This window comes from Lolium perenne, chromosome 1 (genome assembly GCF_019359855.2).
Source record: "Lolium perenne isolate Kyuss_39 chromosome 1, Kyuss_2.0, whole genome shotgun sequence".
NCBI lineage: Eukaryota > Viridiplantae > Streptophyta > Magnoliopsida > Poales > Poaceae > Lolium > Lolium perenne.
The window spans coordinates 29,989,279-30,015,177 of NC_067244.2; the positions used below are offsets into that span (position 1 = coordinate 29,989,279).

The following is a 25,899-nucleotide window of genomic DNA, read 5'->3' on the forward strand; positions in this document are numbered from 1 at the left end:
ACGTGGATATGGAGAGGAATGTGTAGTTCCAAATGGTTTCCTGGCATTCTATTTGGTACTTGAAATCTCCCCCTAATGCTGGAAATATCCATCATTCAATATTTGTAATGAACGTACAAGGTTGAGGAGTTCAAGGTATTTAGTGATCGACAGAGATCTGTACCCCACATAGATCCCTAATATGTGGCCTATGATGTATGTTGCGGTGGTGAGATTGGTACGCATGAAACGCTTCCGAACTTACGCAGATGGAAAATGCTCGGAGGATTTCCATATATCAAATGCAGCGGGGAAGTAGTGCAATATGCAGTTAGTTAGTCAGTGGCGTGTAAAACCGCATGACTCCAACATGAAGTTGGTAAATTTCAACTCATTAACAAAGGTCGTGCAAGGTGTTTGATCCTCTTGCTTAGATATTTAACCAACCTTTTGTGTATGAACATATGTGATAAAGTGTTGAACTTCAATGTTCGAAAGCCATGCAATAATTGCTGGAGGCACATGAAGAGAATTCTGCATCATTGTCCATTTGAATTGATTATAATTATTTTTTAGTCCATACAATGGTTGGATGAGACCATAAATATCACCTCAAATGCATTCAATCGAGGGACTTAAATGATCCAGCTTTAATCTTGAGGTATATGAGAACCTCAAAATGAGCTACATATCTGATGATTGAGAAAACTTAACTTCATGCAAATCATGACCAATGAAATTTATTTATAGGCAACATGTGTTACGGGTTCGTTGTACGTCTATTACAATCCAAACAATAGAGAGGGTACATTTTCAAATACTTGTTCCTCATCCATCGAATTCAAGAGTTTCTGGTATGTAAATCTTTATCAAATATATAGAGAATATCCAATCTTATTTATATCAGGATGCAGATACAATATATGTTGCAACAACATAAATGGACATGAATAAATCAATCACTAAGGAGATAATGGGACCACTCAAAGTATCCAAACATGTCGACTGAGGCATACTCAATCATCACGTTCTCCGTGTCCATAGGGTCCTGTGAGGTTGTGACCGTCAGAGAGGCATGGTGCTGCAACATTCAGGAGGAACGTCTTGCGAACAACTAGCTCCATTGGTGCGGTCTGGATGAAGGTTGAAGTGAGATTCAAACCTTTTCCTTTAAGATCATTTGCATGCCAGTGATTGCTGATACAGAAAAACATGATGCTGTGGGGTGTGGCATTCCTGCGTGATATACGTATAACATTCACACTCGTCGCAAAGCTTAGTTTTGTCAAACATGTGCTTTATCATGCCTCTCAGGACCCTTATGATCTGAATGTATGATGTCTTATGATGTACAATACAACATACATTTTCTCTTATGTTAGCGGCGTGACTTCATCTAGAGGTGGATCCTTCGTGGCCTGGATTGCATGCACAATTCCACGAGATGCGTGGTTGATCTTTATGTCCATGACCCATGTAGGGTAGTTGTGGCCATTGAGGGCTAAAGGCCTCAAATTCTTTTTCGGCTATCGTTTACTTCCTGGGTGAACAAGAGATTATTAATTTATAATTAGTAAATCAAAAACCATCATGGTTATGCTATAATGAACTTTGCAAGATTAACAGAGATTCAAGGCATTGGCTTGAAATCATTAGTGTGTATGAACTCCAGATTGTTAAGTATGATACTTTGTAGATTATCTCTAAGGAAATTTTGTAGTCTGTCTCGTAGCACTAGAGAGTATAATCTGATAAATTAAATCAGTAGATACTCGCAGTTCTAGTGCCTTATTTCATGACTTAATAAAAATGTACGGAAGATTACTTGATAAAGCAATCATGGTAGTGAAGATAATCTGCAATGTATTAGATCTGCACACTACCTATGATCCCAAAACATCAATTTAAAGAAGTCACTTAGAATTGTATATTTGTCAATTCGTGCTCGTATTAAGCTGAGGCTCAATTAAGATGATGAACTGGTTCTTGTTTGCAAGAAATTTTAAAAATATCTATTGCAAAAAAAAAAGATTGGGCGTAATGAAATATGGTTTGGGTCCAAGTTTCAGTACCATGGTTGCATTTTACTTGGGCCAAAGCCCCGACCGGCCAGCGTCACTCTTCTCCCAGCTTTTCCCCCAAATCGACACCTGCCGTCGCCTCTCCGGCGGCCGCCCCCCTTCCCGTCCAAAATCCGGCGGCCACCGCCCTGTGCCTCGATTCTCCCTTTGTAGCTGCTGCCACCGCCCCATCTGGCCGCCGTCCCCCTCCCATGCCCTAATTAAGCCAGGAGGCGAAGTATGTCGTCGGAGAGGTATGACTGCGGGCCGTTTGATAGATGTGTGAGTTCATGTTTATCCGAGGGCTTCAACTACTGCCAGTGTTACGATGAAGATGACGAAGAGCCATACTCGGGTGACAGCTGCCGGCAGCCCTCCGCGGGCAGCAAGTCGCCCGATGTCTGGAACGGCCCGTCCAAGCCATTGCTCGCTGCGGGCAGCAAGTCGCCCGATGTCTGGAACGGCCAGTCCGATGTCTGGAACGGCCGGTCCAAGCCATTGCTCGCCGCGGGCAGCAAGTCGCCCGATGTCTGGAACGGCCAGTCCGATGTCTGGAACGGCCAGTCCGATGTCTGGAACGGCCAGTCCGATGTCTGGAACGGCCGGTCCAAGCCATTGCTCGCCGCGGGCAGCAAGTCGCCCGATGTCTGGAACGGCCAGTCCGATGTCTGGAACGGCCCGTCCAAGCCATTGCTCGCCGCGGGCAGCAAGTCGCCCGATGTCTGGAACGGCCAGTCCGATGTCTGGAACGGCCGGTCCAAGCCATTGCTCGCCGCGGGCAGCAAGTCGCCCGATGTCTGGAACGGCCGGTCCAAGCCATTGCTCGCCGCGGGCAGCAAGTCGCCCGAGGTCAGGGGCGGCTTGTCCGAGGCATTCCTCGCTGCGGGCAGCAAGTCGCCCGATGTCTGGAACGGCCCGTCCAAGCCATTGCTCGCCGCGGGCAGCAAGTCGCCCGATGTCTGGAACGGCCAGTCCGATGTCTGGAACGGCCGGTCCAAGCCATTGCTCGCCGCGGGCAGCAAGTCGCCCGATGTCTGGAACGGCCGGTCCAAGCCATTGCTCGCCGCGGGCAGCAAGTCGCCCGAGGTCAGGGGCGGCTTGTCTGAGGCATTCCTCGCCGCGGGCAGCAAGTCGCCCGAGAAGATCTGGGACGACTGGGCTGACGGCGCAACCTCCAACTCGACCGCGATTCCGCGGGCCCCGGTCGTCGCCAGCGCGCCCAAGGAATGGGGGGACTCCGGCGGCTCCACCTCGCACTCGATGTCGATTCCGCCGTCCTCGACTCTCACCGACGTGACGCTGGCGGATGGAGGCCGCGCCTTCGACTGCATCGCCTGCTGCCTCTCGCTGAAGCCACCCATCTTCCAGGTGCGTGCGACATCTCCCCTCCCAAATCAATATCAGGGCTCCTTTGATTTGAAGGATAGGAAAAACATAGGAATAGGAAAGGTATAGGATTGGAATGGCATGTCTACTTGAATCCTATAGGAAGATGAAGTTTGTTTGATTGTAGCAAAGGAATTTTTCAATGAGGTATGAGCTAATGCTTTTTTCCTATAGGAATTACACTACAAGATTCCTATAGGCTATGTTCCTATGAATCAAACAACATGTATAGGAAATTTTTCCATAGGAACCAAATCCTACACAATTCCTATGCAAATCCTTTGAATCAAAGGAGCCCTCAGTATTTGTGCAGTACTAGATCTAGTATAGATCTACCATCCAGGGCGGGCCCAGAATTTCAACACAGGGTATTCAAAATATATTATCCGAAATATAGTTCGAAAATAATTAGAGGTATGAACTATGTTGACACCTATGTGCTTGAAAAACTATGGCAATATAAAAGATACTTGCCTGAGAAACGTAAAACAGGAGCATCAAATATGTAACTCTGCACAATTTCTAACTAAGAAAGTTAATATGAAAATGTAAGAGTAGAGCATATTTGTGCTTGAGAAACTTAAAACGAAGATTATGGAATATGTAACTTTGTACAAATTTCTAACTAATGAGTTAACATGAAAAACCTACGACTATAAGAAACATTATATGAGCTTTCTGTAAGAAAAAATACATAGAAAAATTATATTTTGATTAACCAACGAATAAATATGCAGACATGGGGTTTGAACACTGGACCGTATCATGATACAAACAGTTGTTTCTATACTAGTTCAGCCACACCATCTTTTATGTCAGTTTAGGATAGTATACTTTTATTACATGTCTATAGATATTTCATATACCGGTAGTATCTCAGAGTATCTGGCCTGTTCACACTCGATTGCACTCTTGCAGTGTGACCAGGGGCACGCGGTGTGCCTCGCATGCCTCAAGGCTTTATCCTGGGAAGGGTCAGCCGCAGCAGCGAGGTGCAACGTTTCCGGCGGCCACCACACCGACGGCTACCGCCGGAACCAGCCCTTGGAGAATGCCGTGGGGGCCATCTGTGTGACGTGCCCCAATGCCGCCTACGGCTGCACCGACCTGCTGACTCGCTACTTCCTGCCCACCCACCGACGGTCATGCAGTTACGCCCTCACGGCGAGCTGCGCACGGGAAGCCTGCAGCTTCATCGGCTCCATGGAGGCCCTTCTGGATCACTTCATCATCGTGGAGAAGTGGCCATACACCGCCGAGACCCAGGCCGGGAAGAGCTTCGACATCCACCTCTTGGGCGGCTTCAATGTCGTCGGTGCCGTCCGTGGCACCAGACAGCACCTGCTTGTGCTATTCATGGCACGGAGGCCGTTCGGCAGCACGGTCTCTGCAATCTGCATATCTCCCCAACCTAAAGACGTTTCTTGGTTGCGACCGCCACCAGAGGCACTGAAATGCAAGCTTGAACTCCACTTCCTCGCTACTCCGAACTCCCAGACATCTAAACACGATGTCGTAACCTCCTTCGATGTACCATGCACCAATCCCTCGGATGGGCTCCCTCATCCTGATGACTTCTTCCAGTTCTCCGTGCCCAAGTCCGTTCATCCTGACGACAATGCTGCTATCAAGGTCACGGCCTCTATTACCCTGTTTTATCCTGAAGCTTAGCTGGTGTGCTAGTGTTTAGTTTTGTTTATATGATGGTTGATGTCTGTAGCTATCTCTGTAGGGCTATGCTAATGTAATTCTAGTTTCAAGACTGTAAAGCCGTATTGATGGGTGAGATGTTCACGGCTTTTATGTTTTCGTGATATCTAATTGTTACTGAACTGTTATGTTTAGTTATTGAAGGTTTGAGCAAATTCCTGTGCTACTGAGTACTTATTTTCGAAAGGCAAGGCTCCGAAGGTTTCATTGATCATGATGTAGCTAAGTATGTGTCCTTGTTCAAAGTGATCAGATTTTGCTAGTCAATCTGGCATCTTTCTTTATTGCCTTGCAGCATAATTGCATAGAGCTCTCGAGTTGCTTGATAAGCAGAACAGGTCTGATGCGCTTGCCTGGTGTTGAATATGCAGCCTTTACAACTTTTATGAACGATTAAACTGCTGAATCAAACACCTGGCTAAGCAAAACTTGCATATACAAACAATTAAGCAAAATGCCCAAGTTGCTGGAGGTGGGAGCTAGGCGGAATGCCGTTGGTGCAGGACTCAAATCTGTTTAATGGCTTCTTATTCACAGTAAGCACATGTGTTACATGGTCTGATCAGTCCTAGGATGCTGATTCATCCAAGAATCTGATGTTGTTACTGTTGCCAGTAGTAGTTTTAGGATTGGCATTTTCCTCTTGTGAAACATGGGAGTGAAGTTTGGACAGTGTCGTTCAGTGTTATGGGGTGTCCAGATTTGATTTCTACTGCTGCATATGCTATGTTCTGTAAGTCAAAACACGAACTGAATCAAATGCAATGCCAGTCAAGACATGACTGTGAGCTTGTGCTTTGATCCATCTCAATTTTATTTGAAGATTCTTGTTCTGGGTTTGTTGGTAGAATGCTCTGAAAAGTTTTGATTCCACCTTTCCAGTATATGGCATCTTAAATCCTATTTAACCAGGAGCATGTGGCTCCTTAGCTCTGGAGCAACACATGGGATTAAGCATCGTCGTTCCCGGTATAAATGACTAGTCGATGATACTGAAACAGATGGCAACCTGAACTGTATTTGTCACCAACTCTCCCATGAAGCATGATGTGGTCAAAATTTGACAAGGGTTTGAAAGCATTCAGAACAAGTATGAATCCTTCTCTTTGGTGGTGGTGTTGAGTTCACGTTGGAACCAAGTCAATTTTTGCTCAAAAATCAGAACTATATGACACTGCAAAACCATAGATTAATTGAGAACCAACCTGAGGTTGGGTGGTTAGGAGGGTGGTTGTACCCCCCAGCCCACCAGAGTTCAAATCCCAGATTTGACATCTGTGTGTCTCATAAAGGCGGAATATTCATTCAGTGGGAGGCGACGTTCCCGTCGACAGCGAGGCGCCTGTGGTGACTTCGTCAATTTCAAGATCCAATCCGCCGGCTCAGTCTTTCGGAGATGCTCATAGGGGTAGGGTGTGCGTGTGTGCGTTCATAGGGGTGAGTGTATGCGCGTGTATGTGAGCGTGGTAGAGACTAGGGTTCTACCGGGTCTAGGGCGGAGATTGTAAGGGTGGAAGTGAGGGCGGCGAGGCTGGAGAGCTCGGCGCCGGCGGCTGGGCGCCGTCGCGGAGGAAGGAGGCGGCGGCTAGGGTTGGTGCGGCGGGGGCACAGGGGTCTCCCGTCTCCCTTCAGGAGACGAGACAGTAATGATACTGAATATTGTCTCCTCAATCTCGAAGGGATACAAGTGTTTATATAGGAGGACGGCCTCCTCTCAACCCTAATTTACTTGGGCTAAGCCCCTAATTTACTTGGGCTAAGCCCATAACTAGCCACTAGTGGGCTTCCTGCGTGTATAGGTCAAACCGACCATAACATCTCTCCCCGCCTTCTCAAACAGCTCGTCCTCGAGCTGAACTTTTGGAAACTGCTGGCGGAGATCTTCAAGCTTCTCCCAAGTCGCCTCGTCCTCTGGCAGGCCTGTCCAATGCACCAAGACGTGCCAAACACCACGGCGCTGCTGGGCCTTCAACACGCGAGCCACACTCGCCGGGGCAGGCTCGAGACGCCCATCCGAAGTAGGTGGAAGAGCTGGTGGTGCAGAAGGAGGGTCGCCCCGGTAGGCCTTCAGGAGACCGACGTTGAAGACGTCGTGGAGGCGCGAGCCCGCAGGCAACTCAAGGCGGTAGGCGAGCTTGCCGATGCGCTCCAGCACACGGAAAGGACCGGCGTAACGAGGGCCCAACTTGCGTCGGGAGCGCGGGTCCAAGGACTGGGTCGTCCGGTGAAGAAGGCGGAGCCAGACCCAGTCGTCCACCGCAAACTCCGCCTCGCGATGATGTGCATCATAGTACCTCCTCGCCAGCTGCTGAGCCTGAAGAAGTCGCTGGCGCGCCTCAGCCAGTATCTCGTCGCGGGTACGCAGCAGGTCATCCGCCGTCTCAGTACGGGCCGTGCCAGACGCATAGGGAAGCATCGCCGGTGGTGGCCTCCCGTAGACCACCTCAAAGGGAGTAGTGTGCAGCGCGGAGTGGTAGGACGTGTTGTAGCAGTACTCGGCCCACGCTAGCCAGTCCACCCAAGCTCTTGGACGATCCCCGGTGATGCAGCGCAGGTACATGGCGATGATCTTGTTGACGACCTCGGACTGGCCGTCCGTCTGAGGATGAAACGCCGTGCTCATGCGGAGCTTCACGCCCGCCAAACCAAAGAGGTCCCTCCAGACGTGACCCGTGAACACCGGATCACGATCACTGACGATGGAGGACGGAAACCCGTGGAGGCGAACGATGCCGTCGAAGAAGGCGCGTGCCACGGACGCCGCCGTATAGGGATGGCCAAGGGCGATGAAGTGCGCGTACTTGGAGAAACGGTCGACCACCGTGAGGATGACGGACTTGCCGCCAACCTTTGGCAGCCCCTCGATGAAATCCATGGAGATGTCCGCCCACACCTGGGACGGCACGTCCAGCGGTTGCAGTAAGCCCGCCGGACGGAGCGTCTCCGTCTTGTTCCGCTGGCATGTGACACACGCTCGCACCCAGTCTCGCACCAGGACGCCATCCCCTGGAATGTAAAAATCAGCGCGGAGACGGTGCAGGGTCTTTTGGACGCCCTCGTGACCTGCAGAATGCGCCAAGGACAAAGCCTGGTGGCGCAGGTCGCCATGATCCGGCACGAAGATGCGGCGCCCATGGAGGAGTAGTCCCTCGTCCAAGCGCCATGGCGCGGCCAGCTCGCCGCCGGCCAGGCGCTGGCGCAGCTGCTGCGCATCCGCGGCCTCGGCAGTAGCGCGGCGAACCTCGTCGATGAAGGCGAAAGATGGCCCGGAGTGGATGCAGAGGGCCGCACCGACCGTGGGCGCGTCCGCGGCGTCGTCGATGTCGCGGCGGGATAGGGCGTCGGCGACTGTGTTGAGGCGGCCGGGGCGGTACTCGACGGTGAAGTCGAAGCCGAAGAGCTTGCTGATCCACTGATGCTGAGGCACTGTGGAGAGGCGCTGATCCAGCAAGAACTTCAGGCTGTAATGGTCCGTGCGCACACGGAACGTCCGGCCCCAAAGATACGCCCGCCAGTGGCGCACTGCCTGGACCAGCCCGATCAGCTCGCGCTCATATGCGGCGAGCTTGTGGTGGCGTGCGGCGAAGGGGCGGCTGAAGAAAGCGAGTGGCCCCTCGCCCTGGTGAAGGACGGCGCCGAAGCCGATGCCGGAGGCGTCGCAGTCCACCACGAACGGCTCGTCGAAGTCCGGCATTTGAAGAACGGGGCCCGTCGTGAGTGCCCGCTGCAGGGCGGCGAAGGCCGTGGCCGCCTCCTCGTCCCAGGAGAAGGCGTCGCGGCGAAGCAGGCGCGTGAGAGGCGCGGCGATGAGGCCGAAGTCCTGGATGTACCGCCGGTAGTATCCCGCGAGGCCCAAAAATCCGCGAAGAGCGCGCGGCGACTGGGGCGTCGGCCAGGCGGCGACTGCGGCGACCTTGTCCGCGTCCATCGCGACCCCGTCGGCGGAGATGACGTGGCCCAAGTACGCGACGGAGGTCGTGCCAAACGAGCACTTCGAGCGCTTGAGATGAAGACGATGCGCTCGAAGCTCGTTGAAGATGATGGCCACGTGCTGCAGGTGCTCCGCCCAGGATGCGCTGTAGATCAAAATATCATCAAAGAAAACAAGCACAAAGCGTCGTAAGTAGGGGCTGAGCACGTCGTTCATCAGGGCCTGGAAGGTCGCCGGCGCGTTGGAGAGGCCGAACGGCATCACCAAAAACTCGTAGTGGCCGTGGTGAGTGCGGAACGCCGTCTTGGCGATGTCGTCCGGGTGCATGCGCACCTGATGATAGCCCGAGCGCAAGTCGAGCTTGGTGAAGAAGCGCGCGCCATGCAGCTCGTCCAGGAGCTCATCCACGACGGGGATGGGGAACCTGTCCTTGGACGTGACGGTGTTGAGGGCGCGAAAGTCGATGCAGAAGCGCCACGTGCCGTCGGCCTTGCGCACAAGGAGCACGGGGGCGCAGAACGGCGACGTCGAAATCCGGATGATGCCCTGTGCTAGCATGACCGCCACCTGGCGCTCGAGCTCGTCCTTCTGGAGCTGGGGGTACCGGTACGGCCGCATAGCGACGGGCGCCGTATTCGGCAGCAGGTGTATGCGGTGGTCACAGGGCCGCGAGGGAGGGAGGCCCTGCGGCTCGTCGAAGAGGTCGCCGTGCTGCTGCAGTAAGTCGGCCAGGAGCGGGTGTGCCTCGTCAAGCGCGGCGGCCATCAGGTGGAGCTGCGGGGATGCGCCTGTGCTGCCCAAGCCCGTCCAGTGAACACGGCGGCCACCCTCGCGCCAGAAGATGAGGGACAACACGTCGAGGTCCCAAAGGATGGGGCCTAAGGTGCTCAGGAAGTCGAGGCCGAGGATGAAGTCGTAGCAGCCCAAGTCGATGCCGACGCAGTCGATGGAGAATGGCTCGTCGCCCACGAGCACGGGAACCTGTCGCGCCACGCCCTGGCACGTAAGACGGTCCCCGTTGGCGACGGTGACGCTGTACTTCTCCGATCCCGCCGGCTGGAGAGCGAGGCGGCGCATGGCGGTGTTGGATAGGAAGTTGTGCGTCGAGCCCGTGTCCACCAGCGCAGTGAGACGCTCCCCATTGATCGTCACCGGGAGCAGCATCGTCTTTGCCGTCTTGATGCCCGCCATAGCATGAAGAGAGACGACGAAGGCGGACGCGTCGACCGGCGCGTAGGTCGTGACACCGGCCTCAGTGACGGTGGCGGCCGCGAGCTCGGCGGTGAGGGCCTCCACGTCGGCGTCGTCGACGGTCTCCAGGTAGAAGAGGCGGGCGCACGTGTGGCCCGGCGCGTACTTCTCATCGCAGTTGAAGCACAGCCCCTGGCGGCGCCGCTCGAGCTGCTCCGCAGCCGTCAGCCGCTTGAAGGGGCGAGTCGGCGCAGGAGGGCCCGCGGGCGCGGCGGCCGGCGCGGGGCGCGGCGGGGCGATGGGCGTCGGGGCGGGTCGGAGCGCGGGACGAGCGCTGCCACGTTGCGTGTAGACCTGCTGCATGGCGATGGCCCGCTGCTCGTAGGCCCGTGCGTAGTACATGGCCGTCTGCAGGTCCGCAGGCTCGCGCATCTCGACGTCGACGCGGATGTAGTCGGGGAGGCCGCCGACGAAGAGATCGGCGCGCTGCCGTGCCGAGACGCCCGGGGCATGGCACGCGAGCGCCTGAAAACGGTCGGCGAAGTCCTGGACCGTGGTGAAGGCGAGGCGTCCCAGCTCGGCGAGGCGGCTTCCGCGTAGGGTCGGCCCAAACCGCTGGAGGCACAGGTCACGGAAGCGCTCCCAGGACGGCATCCCGCCCTCGTCCTGCTCGAGGGCGTAGTACCAAGTCTGCGCGGCGCCCCGTAGGTGATAGGAGGCGATCCACGTGCGGTCGGTGCTGAGCGTCCGCTGCCCCCGAAAGAAGCTGCTCACACCGGTTCGGCCGATTCGGGGATCGGTGGCGCCGTCGTAGGTGGCGAACTCCAGCTTGGTGATGCGGGGCGGCTGCTGTGCCAGAGGCGGGACCTCGGGGGCGCCCTCCTGGCGGCCCGGGTTGAAGGACGTGCTCGCGGCGAAGGGGGCCGCAAACCCGCCAGGACCGCCAAGGGTGTGGGCGGGCTGCTGAACCGTCGTCCGTGCCGCAGTCTGAGTGTAGACAGGCGGCGCGTCGATCCATGTGGGAATTGGCGAAGGCGATGGCGGCCACCACGCGGGGCGCCCGTTGTTGGCGGCGGAGGCGGGCGGTGGGGCCGGCGGCGGAACGGCGGCCGGTGGGGCCGGCGGGTGCTGGCCGGCCTTGATCTCTGCGAGCTCGAAACGGATGGCGCGGAGGCGTCGGCGAGGTCCGCCAAAGTAGCGGGCAAGAGGTCGAGGCCCGTGGGGGCGGCGGCGGCCTGGTCTCCGTTGGCGGCGGCGGCCTGGTCTCCGTTGGCGGCGGCGGCGGCTCCCTGCAGCGCGTGGGCGCCGGTCATGGCGGCGGCGGTGGCGGTGGTGGTGTTGGTGGCGGCGGCGGACGTGGCGGTGATGGGGTCGACGGGGGGGCTGTTGGAGCCCATGAGACCTAGGCAATCTGATACCAAAGTGGTAGAGACTAGGGTTCTACCGGGTCTAGGGCGGAGATTGTAAGGGTGGAAGTGAGGGCGGCGAGGCTGGAGAGCTCGGCGCCGGCGGCTGGGCGCCGTCGCGGAGGAAGGAGGCGGCGGCTAGGGTTGGTGCGGCGGGGGCACAGGGGTCTCCCGTCTCCCTTCAGGAGACGAGACAGTAATGATACTGAATATTGTCTCCTCAATCTCGAAGGGATACAAGTGTTTATATAGGAGGACGGCCTCCTCTCAACCCTAATTTACTTGGGCTAAGCCCCTAATTTACTTGGGCTAAGCCCATAACTAGCCACTAGTGGGCTTCCTGCGTGTATAGGTCAAACCGACCATAACAGAGCGTCTGCGTTTGTACTGTGTTTCTCAAAAAAAAAAAACCATAGATTAATTTCCACACAATACTAGATGATACCTGGCCCCATGTTGGGGCGGTTTTTCTTTTTCGAAAATGTTGATGCACGACACTGGGCAAATAATCAACTCAATTGAAATGATCACTCTTTAGTACAAAATAGAAGAGAATAAGAAACGTAACAGCTGACATGTTGATAGATGCAAGCTGGAACGCGAGCACAAATACATTGGAGGGATCAACAGAACGTGGACACAGAACGAAAACAGACCAACTGAAGCCCCCTTCGGATGGCGTATATCCTTACTGTCAAATACTGTAGCCTGCAAGACTATATCAGTGGTGCATTCCACTTCAGAAATCATTGTGAACAAATCTGAACCAAAGATACATGTACTGCTCAGAAGAAATGAGATACATAGTGACACGAGAGATACACACTGCAAATTCACAGATAGAAAAACAAGGAGTGCTTATACCTTCCTCCATTCAACTGTAGGAAGCAAGCTCAAAACGGCTAGAAAAACTTGACAATATCCATGCCATAACAAGCAGAGCTTTACATAAAGTGACAAGAAAGGGTGCACCTGAACTACACATGCGGGTTGATGAGCTCACAAGGGGCTCAATAAACGTCTGAAAATTGCATCCATGTGCACACACACCACCCTGATAATAGTTCATTCACCTAAAGAGCTAATGATAAATCGAACATATATAATATTTCTCCAGCACCAAAGATAACAGCTAGATGAACCTGCAACGCCTTTTTGCAAGTGCAAAGCTAACAACAACCGCATTTTAAGAAGATAAGCCGTGAACAAGCGCAATTTTTATCCCCAACTATCTGTACCTTACTCGCGCTCGATCTGAATCGTCACATGACTGATGTTGTACTCTGCCTTGATGTACCCAATGACCTTGTCAAGCATCTGATCAGCATCCGCATCCTGTGTGATGGTCACATGGCATGCCAACAGCACCTTCCCCACTGTGATAGCCCAGATGTGAAGCTCATGGACAGCAATCACACCTTCCATCTCACGGAGACCACTCTCAAGCCTGGTGGCATCGATCTCGCGAGGTGTGCTCTCCATCAGAACTTCAAGAATGTTCCGAATCATCTTGACTGTGGTAAACAGTACAATCACAGAGAAGACGAGGGTGCATATGAGATCAATAATCTTCCATTCAGGCTTGTACCAGATGAGACCACCTCCAATCATTACACCAATGCTCTGGATGGAGTCCCCGATAACATGCAGATAAGCACTGTGCACATTGATATTACGGTTAGCCTTCTTAGCGGCATTGGCACCAGGCTGGGTACTCTCACAATCACCATCATGCTTAAGCAACGGTTCTTCGGCATCATGATGTAGTCCACTGCTTGAATGAGAGTGCTGATGAGTTGTGATGGTTATGGAGGTACCATGACTGTGCTCATGGCGTACATGGCCCTGCTCATGATCTTCGTGATGGGGATGGTCATCCTCCGAATGTCCATGATCATGGTCATGTGAATGTCCATGGTCATGACCATGGCTGTGCCCATGCCCACCGTGCCCATGGTCGTGACCAAGCAACACTGCCATTATGATGTTAACAAACAAGCCAAAAGCTGATACAGCAAACATGAGGGAGCCCTGCACCTCGCCGCTTTCAGTGAGGAGCCTATTGATAGCTTCGTAGACAAGTATGCCAGCAAGGAGCCATATAAGCTGAATGGAAAGCAATGCCCCCAGAATTTCAATACGGAAAAATCCGTATGACTGCTGTGGTGTCGCTTCCCAGCCAGCTGCCCATAGAGAGAATAAAGATATGGCAAATGCTGCAACATCAGATAGCAGATGGGCTGCATCAGTCAGGATTGCAAGACTGTTTGCTTTGATGCCTCCAACCACTTCAACTGCCATGAATATAACGCAAAGGATCACAGCAATTAGGAGCTTCCTCATGGACGCAGATCTCTCCTTTGCATCTTTCGAGGTGTTACTGGTGTCAGAAAAGTCGCAAGCAGCACCTCTGCAAGCTTTGTTCCCAGCTGCTCCAGAAGCGGATGAAATGTCCAGTGTTACTTCAGGGACATGGGGCGGTGAGTGATTATGGCTGTCCATCTGAAAAGAAAACAAGAGTCAATACACAGGAACAGTGATTATGCTAGATCTAGTACTTGACAAATGATATCAGAAAATTTATTTATCATGTGCGCCTCCTACCAGAACTAACGTGAGAAATGAGGCGATGGAGATCCCATAATGCCATTCGTTAAGGGAAAACTGAAGCAGCACATCCATGCAGTCGCCTTGCATGGACAACCAAAAACATACATATCTAATTATGTTGTCCACATGAGTATGACAATGACTATCTATCACATGTAGGAGATCAAACAAAAACTTGTGAATATATAATCAGTTTGCACAACAGGAAAGGTTTGCACAAAAAATGACAGTGGCATGGTTTCACATAAGCTGGGAAAGCCCAGCAGCAACTGAACATAACATATTTCACATGTTTAATTAGACAGTTTATACAAGTGGTGCACCTATAGCACATCCTAATTGATATATTAGAAGATAACATGAGGTACAAAAAAGGTCAACTAAAGAAAAAGTCAATGTTCACTAGATTTGCAAAATATGACAGGAATCTGGAGCCTGCTAGCGCAAAGAATATATGCCACCAAAGACATGATGGCGAAATTTAGGTAAGACTAACTTTCAACAACATGGGTGCAGAGTAACTAAAGCAGCCACAGCTAGCAAACAGAAAAAAGAATTAACAGGAAATGCATCAAGTTTTAGCCACAAAACCTATTGGTTGGCTCCCACACAAGTTGGATCACACCAATCTGCAAACATAATAAGGCGGACATCTACTACTCTCCTAATATAAACAGAAAATTAACAAATCAACAGAGATGAAAACTAAAAGCAAAGTGGTGCCCCTGTAATTGGGAAGGTTTGCACAAATGACAGTGGCATAGTTTCACATAAGTTGGGAAAGCTCAGCAGCAACTGAACATACCATATTTCACATGTTTTATTAGACAGGTAATACAAGTGGTGCACCTATAGCACATCCTAATTGATGTACTAGATAACATAACATGAGGTCTGAAAAGGTCAACTAAAGCAAAGTCAATGTTGACTAGATTTGCAGAATATGACAGGAATCTGCAGCTTGCTAGCGCAAAGAATATATGCGCCACCGAATTCATGACAGCAAAATTTAGATAAGGCTAAGTTTCAACAACATGGGGGCAGAGTAACTCAAGTGGCCACAGCTATCAATTTTTTTTTTAAAAAAAAAAAGCAGGAAACACATCAAGTTTGAGTTCCAAAACTAATTGGTTGCCTCCCCCACAAGTTGGATCACACCAATCAGCAAACATAATACGGCTGGCATCTACTCCTCTCCTATAATGATAGAAACACAAAACAAACAAATCAACAGAATACCCAGCATTCGGATGAGCTGACAACAATGCCTCCTCTAGACTCTAGTTCCACTCAGGATTCCCAATCTGATACCCACAGCTAACGCATCAGCAAGAGGACAGGAACCACAAGACGCCGAGCAGAATGCAGAGAGAAGCGTACACAAATTGGTATCTGTCACCACGGGAGGCCAGGCTGGGCGGCCACCGAAAAGCGTAGGCGATCAGATAAGGACTCGAGGCAAAGGAGTAGTTGCGGAGGTCGATTGATCGAATCCGCCACGTCGCTCGCGGACAAGCGAGTGCGGCTGAGGAACTCGGGCACCACCTGCAGACCAACGGAATCGCATCGCGTCGCGTCGCAAGGAAGGACCCAACGCAGAAACCAACAAAACGAGCATACTCTGATGCCTACTCCCCTGCGTCGCGTCGCGATCCAGTTCCTACTTCGCCGGCGAGGGCGGGATAATTCTCTGATGTATATGCCCCGGAGTTTGATGACCCGATCTCGCCCCCGAACCCAAAGGTAACTGAAACTCGCGTCCCATCGGAACTAACAAATTCGTGCGAAGAGTTCCATAAGGAACGGAAATCGGTAGAGGGGTCGTGAAACGGAGTTAAATCGAGTAGTAATTCCGCCGTGAGTGGCCCATTGATCGGAGCGGGACCGAGCAGCGAAACCCACGGAGCAATCCGTCCATCCTACGGCAACCGCGCGCGCGGAGGAGGTAGAGAAGGGCGGGGTGCGGCGGGGGAGGCGGTGACTAACCTGGACGGAGACCCGGCAGCAGCACCACCAGCAGCGGCTCCGTCGCCCGCCGCCGCCGCGGAGTTGTGGGGGAGGCGCGACGGGAACGGGATAGAGCGTCGGTTCTGGTGGGGGAAGACGACGAAGCGGCGGAGGCGTGAGTCGAGAGGTGGTGGCGGAAGAGAAAAAGGGCTCGGAGGGGCAGTTCCGTAATTTCCCGTCTCCGGTAACGCTCCTGCGTCCGATGCGAATCACGCGACGCGAGATGCGAGATGGCGATGACGTGGACACGCTCCCGATCCTCGGATATCCTTTTTGGTTTGAACACGGCGCTGCAACTCTCTCGAGAGATTATCTCAGAAATGAAAACTCTCTCGTTACGGGCTCGACCAAGAGTTCTGTCGAGGTTAGTCTAGAAGCCTCTGGAATAGCATCATCAACAAATCTGCCGCGGCACAATCTATGAAGAATGCGGTTTTTGTCTCGAGGTTTTGCTCATATTATTTATAGTTATAGTTCCAGAGAGAGTAATAGTGTAGCCCATTGTTTAGCTAGTAGAGTGGAGGGATCTTAATCAGCTGGTTTGAGGATCCTCCTGATTTTATTGCTGGGCTCCTTGCCAATGATGTAAATCTCTTTGTGAACTAGCGGCAAAATTAAGGGGTTGGACATCTCAATGGACACCTCCGTCGACGTCCGTTTGGGTCAGGCCACTGACACCAAATTGACTATTTTGGCTGCCACATCCGTTTGGCTCGGGGGTAAGTGGCCTGACGCATTATTGTCCAATTTTTTCTTCAAACTAGTAGATTCACCCATAGTGTCGGAAATACATTGGAAACCAGAAATTAACCCTAGCTAGGCTTGCCAAGACTGGCTACTAGTTGTCGTCGTCAACCAGGTCGATGAAGGTCGGAGATGTCAAAGGCCACGAGCAGTGCGCAAGTTGTTGAGCGCGGGAGGAGGTGCTGGTGGCCACTCCGCGTGGGGCGCCCAGGAAGGCAGTGGGTAATGTGTTGGATGTGGTGTGGCGTAGGAAGGAGGTGGTGCGCCTTAGGCAGGAGGCGCCACGGGCCACGGTAACCACGCTGGAGGCGCCACGGTCGAGGCCTCCATGGCCAACCTCATGGCCTCCTCCTCTGAGAGGCCGGGAGGCATGACCGCCGAGGCATACCGCGGTGGCGCTTGTGGTTGTGGTGGCGGGAGCTGCTCCTGCGACGCCTTCACCGCCATCCTAAACACCTCCTCCTCATCCACATTTCTGGCATGAGGGGAAGCTCGTCCACCCTACCCTCCTCCTTCGCCTTCTCCGCGAAGTAAGCTAGGTAATCGAGGTAGTTGTCGACGTCGTTACGCTCCTCCTCCTCCTCCTCCTCCTCCTCTTCCTCCTTCACCAGCGCGAGTTCGAGGTGCCCAAACATGTCCCACATCGGCGACTTGAAGTTGAACGTCGGGTCAGTGAGGAGGTCTAGCTACAGAAGGGCCATGCGTCAGGTGATCTCCCGCCACCGCTTCCGTCCCTCCCATGGCACCGACGGCATGGGAACACTCCGGTGGCTAAGGAGCCACCGGGTGGGGAGGTGGATGTTAGTCCACCCAATGGAGCATGACATACACTCGTGGTATAGGGTGGGGGCACTTCGACAGTGACTAACACGCAGATGTGTGGCTTCTTCGCCTTCTTCTTATTCTTCTTCGCTGTAGAGGACTCGGCCTCGGGGGTCATGCTTTGGTTTCCGCCATGGCCATCCCATGCCCATGGCCAACGTCACACGCTGCATGTTCTATGGAGAAGGCTGGCTCACGGTGGTGTCGATCTTGGCCAGCTGCTCTCGCAATGGCGTGGGCAAAAGCCGATTGCCTATTATAAAGGGATGGGGTGGGCAACTTTCCACACGCGTGACATTGATGGCGACCCGAAAGCCCAGCCGCCACCTGCTAGTACTGGTGATGACACCGAAGCCGAAGCATACCTTTGAAGATGCCGCAGTGAGTAGGCACGTGTCTAGTCAGTGGGAGGGGCAGCGATGTGGCCTTGCAGGGAGGGTAGCGATTCAGGACTCGTAGGGAGGGCAGCGATTCAGGCCTCGCGGTCATCGCCAAGCAGGCCCGAGTAAGAGGCGCGTCTGCACATACGCATTTAGGGCGCACATACGTCTCAGAGAATGGCCCAATCACTATACATCGGGCCACTAGGCTAAAAACAGACCCAAATTTTAACAAAATAGACGCAAACGACCACTTTGCGTCCATTTACATCGGGTCACTTTAGTCTAAACTTTGATCCTTGGTACCGGCATACAGCCATCTAATAGTTACCACTGATTGATTCTCGGCATATCCCAACTGCTAACCACGAGAGGGCACGTTTACAGCTGATTTGTTGATGATATTCTACTTTGAACCTTTGTGTCTCATCAAAGATAGAAAGCGTTTGCACTTCCGGCAAAATCAGAAATCGTCCATGCGCACTAATTCCAGGAGTATCAAAGGGTAGAAAGCGTCACACGCGTTTAACTCACACGATTACAACTCACGACAACCTAGCTTAAAGGCAAAGCATTTTCTAATTAATCAATCGATTTATCATAGTATATATACAGTATAATCACTATACAGTGAGTAGGCTTAAAGCTAGGCTGCTCTTAGCAAGATGAGACGATAGCAAAGGCCAAAGGAGCGACAGCGAAAAGGAAAGTTCCCGTGTGTTACCAACTGGATAGTGGATACGCGTGCGCAAAACCTCAGGGATTCTTTCACGGCATCCGATAGTGGCTACTTACTCACATCCAAATTTCAGCTGTCAAATCATGTGGAAGATGGAGATTCCCATAATTGGTAGGTCGGCGAAAGGAAAGTGAGGTCAACTTTGTGTAAACCGCATGGGACGGATCAAATGTTTAATTCGAGCAATAAAATTAGTTGAAGTGACGTGTATTATATAGCAGTATCGTGCATATGGTATGAAAGTGGATGCGACAATACATGTGAAGCGCAGAGTCCTACCTTTCAGGGTGAAAACCCAAGGTCTGGCCTTAACTGGTTGTGCCTGGCAGTGACCTTGGTGGAGGCATTGTTTTGAGAGTGGGGACTATCTTCAGGGTGAAAACCTAAGATCTTTGATCGGGCGACGACGGTGTTGGGCACTGTTCCCTTCTTGGAGGCGTCGTTTTTTGGAGAGTCTGCAATTCAGGTGTTGTCATGGTGGTGGATGTATTGATGTTGTTAGATCCGTGATACTGTAGCGGGACTTTTGTTTCTTAGTTTTCTTTTCCTTTTTTTGGCTGTGTGCATCCGTAGTGCCATTAGGGTGGTGCGTTGCTGCAGAGGCTGGGTGTAATTGGTATCTCTCGATATTAATATATTCCCTTTATCGAAAAAAAAAGCAGTATCGTGCATATAGAAGCTGGAGCTCGTGGACTCTGAAGTAACTTTGGATTTGCTCGATGATCATGGAGAGGATGCGAGCTTTCAGTGATGGTCAAGACAAGAAGAAACCCTCTAGAAGCGCCATGGAAGCTGAAACTCTTGGAGTACGACTCAAACTAGCTAGATATTGCAAGTACTAGCTTCGTGATGTGTCAGTTGATTACCTTGGTTTAATCTAGGCGCCGGCGAGCGAGCTCCACGGGTACGGCGGACGGCTTGAGGTCTTGGACGATCTTCTTCACCTATGTGCGCGCGCTCGAGAGTCCGGGAGGGAGGGGTCGGGAGCTGGGCATGATGTTTTTATAAGGCATCTGAGAGCCTGCACAAACAAAACAAAAAAAAAAGGTAAAGGGAGGAAGTATAGTACTACTCTCTTTGTGCATAAAGAAATGTTTCAACTTAATTAAAATTTGGATTATCTAAATCTAATTTAGTATATGGATACATCTAAATTTATTAATAATCGAGATATTTTTATGAACAGAGGTAGTACTAGTACCCCGCGCATAGGATAATACGTGTGCCGCTTGGCATGACTCATGGCGCGTACGTGGAATGGGCGTTTGTGATGCAAGATATCATTTGCCTTAATGTAGTACTTTTTCTATCCATGAAATGATGCCTCAACTTTGTCAAAATCTAGATGTACCTATATACTAAATCAAATCTAGATACATCAAAAATTTCACAAATTTAGGATGTTCTTTTGTGAACAGAGGAAGAGTAGATTCTTTCTTCTAAAGTGATAGGGGGGTGCAAAAGCTTTTCCTACTTCATTGAGGGGAAAAGTCGGTCACAAGACTACAAAATAAAGCGGCCAAAGCCTAATTTCTCATCACATGGTACGCTTCCAAGCAAAGAACTGGATAGCTTTTATTCTGTCTTTTTCAGAGAAATATCGGCAAGTTTCAATCTAAAACACTCTTTGCACCAAAGATAGAAAGCGCCATGCACTAATTTCCTGGAGTTGGAAACTGAGTGCTAACTCAGTGACACGATTTACAAGTACGCAAATAGCCCATCCAAGTTCGTATAGCAAGGGAGGAAATCTTCCTCCACTGATCAACGTTTTTAATTTCCTAGAGTTTCAATGGCGGTGCCACACACGTTGAGCAGCCACTGGTTACATCCAGCCCACGACAACCTAGCTTAAAGTCAAAGCATTTTGTTAATTAAACGAATCCTATACTAATCACTACACTGATAGTACTAGTAGAGGATCGATCGAGGCACCGATTATAGGTAGGCACGACGGGGACATGCACGCACTATTTATCCAGTTTCCCTCTATCTCCTTGTTCGTTTCTGGTGCTATGATGCGATCTGGACAATACCCATCCTAGCTTGAGTTTCCTAGATTCTTCACAGATCCAATAGTACGTAGCACTTGCTTCCAAAGCTTCGTTGTCAAATCATGTCGAGGAAGGAGGAGATGCGCATATAATTGCTCGAGATGAACTTGAGCTGAGAAGAGGGGTCAAGCGTGGCATCGAATGAATCGAACAATAAAATACTCAGAATAACTGTGAGAGTTTTTATTCGTGTTTCTTCAATAATTGTGAGAGTACTGGCTGTTAGCTGTTTGTTGTTTTCAAAATGTTGGGGTCACGGCGCAAGTTAAGTGAGGTCAACTTTGTTTATTCCGCATGTGATCCAATCCTTTTCATGTTCTGCAAATAGAAGAGTTAAGTGATATGGCTAGGAAGATAGAGATTCATGTAGACACTGAAGTGATAGATGTTAGTGTGGAATCTGATAGATTAGGCTCTGATAATATTCAGATGGGTTCCTCTGGTGGAAACCCAGATCATACACTAGAGGTAGATATGTTATCAGAGGATGTGTGTCCCAGAACTCCTGATCAGTATAATACAGATCAGGAGTTTGATGATAGGGGTGAGAATGTGTGGGTTCATGTGACTAGGAAAAAGCGGGGCAAGCACCCCAGGAAGTCATTTAGATGAAGTGTGGCTTCTGGAATGGTAGAGGGATTCAAGCCCTGGGTAGGCAAAGGTATATAGATGAAAACCTTGTGCCTCTGCAACTAGACTATATTGGTTTCCAAGAGACTAAAAAGCAGCAGTTTAGCAATTCTTATCTTAAATGTGTTTTAGGGAATAGGAACTTTGCTTGGAATCACCTACCTGCGGTTGGTTCTGCAGGGGGGATTTTAGTAGGTTTAAATCTTGATCTGTTTGACATTATATCTTGGGATGTTAGAAGTTTTTCTGTTAGTGTTATTGTTAGGAACAAGATAAATGATATAACTGTTAGAATTACCACTGTGTATGGTTCTCCTTATGAAGAAAAAAAGGATGACTTTATTTCTGAACTCCATGAACTCTTCCTTCATTGGGAGGGTCCTGCCATTATTGGTGGTGATTTCAACCTGGTTAGATCCCAGTCGGATAAAAGTAATGGTGTCATTGATCATAGGTGGGCAGATAAATTTAATGCCTGGATAGATATTTGGGCCCTAATAGAGATTGGTTTAGCTGGTAGATCTTTTACCTGGGCCAACAATCAGGAAAACTTGATCATGAGTAGAATTGACAGGATTTTCTGCACAACTGAGTTTGAAGAAAAATTTCCTTTAGCTCATGCCAGAGCTCTACCTAGAATAGGGAGTGATCATACCCCCATCATCTGGGAGTCTGGATGTAGCCAGATTCCAAAGAAAAGTGGTTTTAAGTTTGAAAAATGGTGGTTATCTAGGCCTGACTTTAAGGATTTAGTGATCAAAGCCTGGAGTTTGAATAGGGGTAATAAAACTGCTATTGACAGTTGGCATGATAAGTGTAAGTATTTTAGGAAACTAGCTAGGGGGTGGAGTGCTAATTTAGAAGCTGATATTAGGAAGCACAAAAAAGAACTTATGGAGGAATATGACTTATTAGATATTGCTGCTGAAAACCAGCCTTTAGATGATAATAGTAGGAAAAGGTTAGATGATATTCTTACTGAGCTAAATACATATTGGATCATTGAAGAGACCAAGGCTAGACAGAGATCTAGAGATAGGAATATCCTTGAGGGGGATAGAAATACAGCATATTTCCATGCTATAGCTAACCAACGTAGAAGGAAGAAAAGAATTAATGTTTTAGAGGGCCCAGAGAGTCCGGTTACTGATCAAAAAGGCATGCTTAAAATAGCTACTAACTTTTATAAAGAGTTATTTAGGAGGGAGGAGAGGCCTGACATTAGGCTAATAGATGATTTCTTCTCTCATGAAGAGAAAGTTACTATACAGGAGAATACTGAGTTAGAGAAGATGTTTACTGAGAAGGAGATTAAAGAGGCTGTGTTTGGGTCTTATGCTGAGGGAGCACCTGGCCCAGATGGCTTGTCTTTCCTGTTTTTCCAATCCTTTTGGGATGTGGTTAAAGAGGATCTCTTTGAACTTTTTGATGATTGGTATCATAATAGGCTAGATATATATAGATTAAATTTTGCCATGATCACCTTGATTCCAAAAGAGGATGATGCAAAAGAAATGAGGAAGTTTAGGCCTATAAGTCTTTTGAACTGTGTGTTTAAGATTTTCACCAAAGTTATTACTAATAGATTCTCTTCCCTGGTAGATAGATTGATTTCCCAGCAACAATCTGCTTTCATTAAAGGTAGGTTTATCTTAGAGAGTGTGGTTTCAGCTCATGAAATCATCCATGAAGTCTATAGAAGGAAAGAGAAAGGTTTAGTTTTCAAAATAGACTATGAAAAGGCTTATGATAGAGTAAATCTTGACTTCCTTTATGAAATTCTGCAACTTAGAGGATTTGGGGGGAAAATTATCTCCATGATTAAACAGATAACCCAAGGGGGATCTGTTGGTGTTAAAGTAAATGATGTGGAGGGAGACTTTTTCCTCACTGGTAAAGGGTTAAGACAAGGGGACCCTTTTGCTCCCCTTCTTTTTAATTTTGTGGTTGATGTTTTTTCGAAAATGGTGAACAAAGGTGCTTCTTGTGGTTTGATTACAGGGTTGTGTCCACATTTAGTTCCTGGTGGAGTGATTAGTCTGCAGTATGCAGATGACACCCTGCTTTTCCTAGAAAAAAATGAAAGGAATGCTATAAATCTCAAGTGGACCCTTACATGTTTCGAACAGGTGTCAGGGATGAAAATCAATTATCACAAAAGTGAGTTGATGGCTATTAATATGGAGGAGGAGGAACTTGTTCCTTTCTTAGATATTTTCCAATGTGTTGCTGGAAAATTCCCTGTGAAATATCTAGGTCTTCCTCTGCATTTTAGTAAACTCAAAAGAGAAGATCTGCAACCTTTGGTTGATAGTCTGCTTGGTAGAATGGCAGGATGGAGGGGGAAACTGTTGTCCTTAGAGGCAAAAAGAATCCTCATCCAGACTGTTTTATCTAGCATTCCTATATATATGCTCTCCTTTTTCAAGTTCCCCAAATGGGCTTTAGATCTTATCAACACTCAGATAGCTAATTGCATGTGGGATGATGTAGATGGAAATAAGAAAATCCACTTAGCTAACTGGCCTTCTATTTGCATGAGGAAGGAGTATGGTGGGCTTGGTATTCCAAATCTACAAGATCTAAATATATGTTTAGTTGGCTCATGGGTCAGAAGATATATCTATGGTGAGGGGAGTCTTTGGAAAAGAATTGTTGATGCTAAATACAATACTAGAAACCCCAACATTTTCTGTTGCCAGGACATCAACCCTTCTGTATTCTGGAAGGGTATGATGTGGGCGGCTAGAGCAGTTAAGTTTGGTTATAAGTGGAAAATTGGGAATGGTAGAACTGTTAGATTCTGGGAGGATACTTGGTTTGGAAATGCTCCTCTATCCACTCAGTATTGGGACATTTATTTTGTGGTTAATCAACAAATGAAAACTGTTGCTGACCTATGGGATGGGCAACAGTTAAAATGTGACTTTAGAAGAACTTTTACTTCACATATGATGGAAATGTGGCTTGAGATTTGTGAAATTGCTCAAACCATCACTTTTTCTGTAGAAGAGGATCAGTTGATTTGGAAGTATGAGTCGAAAGGGGTTTATTCTTCTAAATCTTTGTATGCTATTATCAATTTTAGAGGGGTCCAACCAGTTTTCTTGCCTGCTGTCTGGGACTTAAAAATCCCACCTAGAGTGCAAATTTTCCTCTGGTTGTTGTCCCAAAACAAGATCATGACTAGGGACAATCTTAGACAAAGAGGTATTCAGAAACCTTTATATTGTGAACTCTGTAGTGAATTAGAATCTGTTAAACACCTGTTTTTTGACTGCCTGGTATCTAGGTTGCTTTGGTCTGTGGTGCAAGAAATCTTTGGTGTAGAAATTGTAGATTACTTATCCCTTGCATCGAAGTGGCTGTGCAATAAAAAACTGGAGCAGTTAAATGTGGTTTCATCTGCAGTTATTTGGTGCATTTGGAACAATAGAAATCACTTGGTGTTTAACAGAAAAACTTGGTTGTCCATGAAGCAGGTGTGGGGATTACTCCTATCATACCTAAGGATATGGCAGGTTCCTTTCAAAACCCTGGCTTGGGATCTGGTGGAAAAATTCAAGTGCGCTCTGGTGAGGAGACTGAGGATGGTGCCATCGCTGATGCCGGATTGAAATGCTCGTCTTTTGATTGGATTTCGACCTGGAAGTCGTCCACGACTTCTCTCCATCAAGGGCGCGCCTCTGAAGCCTATCTGTCCAAGCACCCGGAAGAGGCTGACAACATCCATGTGGTGATCTGATGGCCTGACCTGGGAAGTTGGAGATGAGGTTTAGCGCTTTATCTTAGTGTTCTAGTTTTTCCTGGCTACAAGCTTTAGAACCGTGTGTTTGCGGCTGGTCTCTCTTAGTTTGAGGCCTTTAAACATGTTCTCTTTTAAGACCCTCAGCTCAGCTGGTGGGCTGGATGTCCTTTAGTTTTAACTATCTAGGTTGCAAAAACGCTATGTGTTTCATTTTCTAATGAGAATGGAGCTGGGGAGCGCTCCCTGTTTGTCGAAAAAAAACAATAGTCAATAGGCCGGCAAGGGGTCGTAGCCATGTTTTTTTTTCGACATTGTGGTGGCAGCCATGTTTGCTCTCGCGTTTGCAAATATAAATTTCATCCTCTCTGTTTGTGGGTGACTCGGCTCTGGATCTGGTGCAGTATTTGTTTACTTAAGACTAGACTAGATAAAGAAAGAAATTACTCTCTTCGTTTCATAAAGTTTATTTTAATATTGCTCAAGTTTAAATATAAGGTTCATC

General features: G+C 49.5%; 2 protein-coding genes across 4 annotated transcripts; one reads left to right on the forward strand and one right to left on the reverse strand.

Annotated features, from left to right (window-relative positions):
* The first annotated feature begins 2,094 nt into the window (after positions 1–2,094).
* Positions 2,095–5,301, forward strand: LOC127329399 (uncharacterized). The gene is made up of 2 exons (XM_051355926.2): positions 2,095–3,407; positions 4,344–5,301. The coding sequence occupies exons 1-2, from the start codon at positions 2,280–2,282 to the stop codon at positions 5,094–5,096; spliced, it is 1,881 nt and encodes a 626-aa protein (XP_051211886.1). The 5' UTR covers positions 2,095–2,279; the 3' UTR covers positions 5,097–5,301.
* Positions 5,302–12,566: 7,265 nt separating this feature from the next.
* On the reverse strand, positions 12,567–19,984 carry LOC127345239 (metal tolerance protein 1). Of its 3 annotated transcripts, XM_051371690.2 has the most exons (3): positions 16,260–16,397; positions 14,268–14,353; positions 12,567–14,165 (listed from the first exon to the last, which is right to left on the reverse strand). In XM_051371690.2, the coding sequence occupies exons 2-3, from the start codon at positions 14,343–14,345 to the stop codon at positions 12,903–12,905; spliced, it is 1,341 nt and encodes a 446-aa protein (XP_051227650.1). In that variant the 5' UTR covers positions 14,346–14,353; positions 16,260–16,397; the 3' UTR covers positions 12,567–12,902. The 3 variants fall into 3 exon arrangements, with proteins under 3 accessions (XP_051227650.1, XP_051227654.1, XP_051227653.1); XM_051371694.2 differs by lacking the exons at positions 14,268–14,353; positions 16,260–16,397 and adding an exon at positions 19,832–19,984; XM_051371693.2 differs by lacking the exon at positions 14,268–14,353 and having other exon boundaries at positions 16,260–16,406.
* Positions 19,985–25,899: the final 5,915 nt, after the last annotated feature.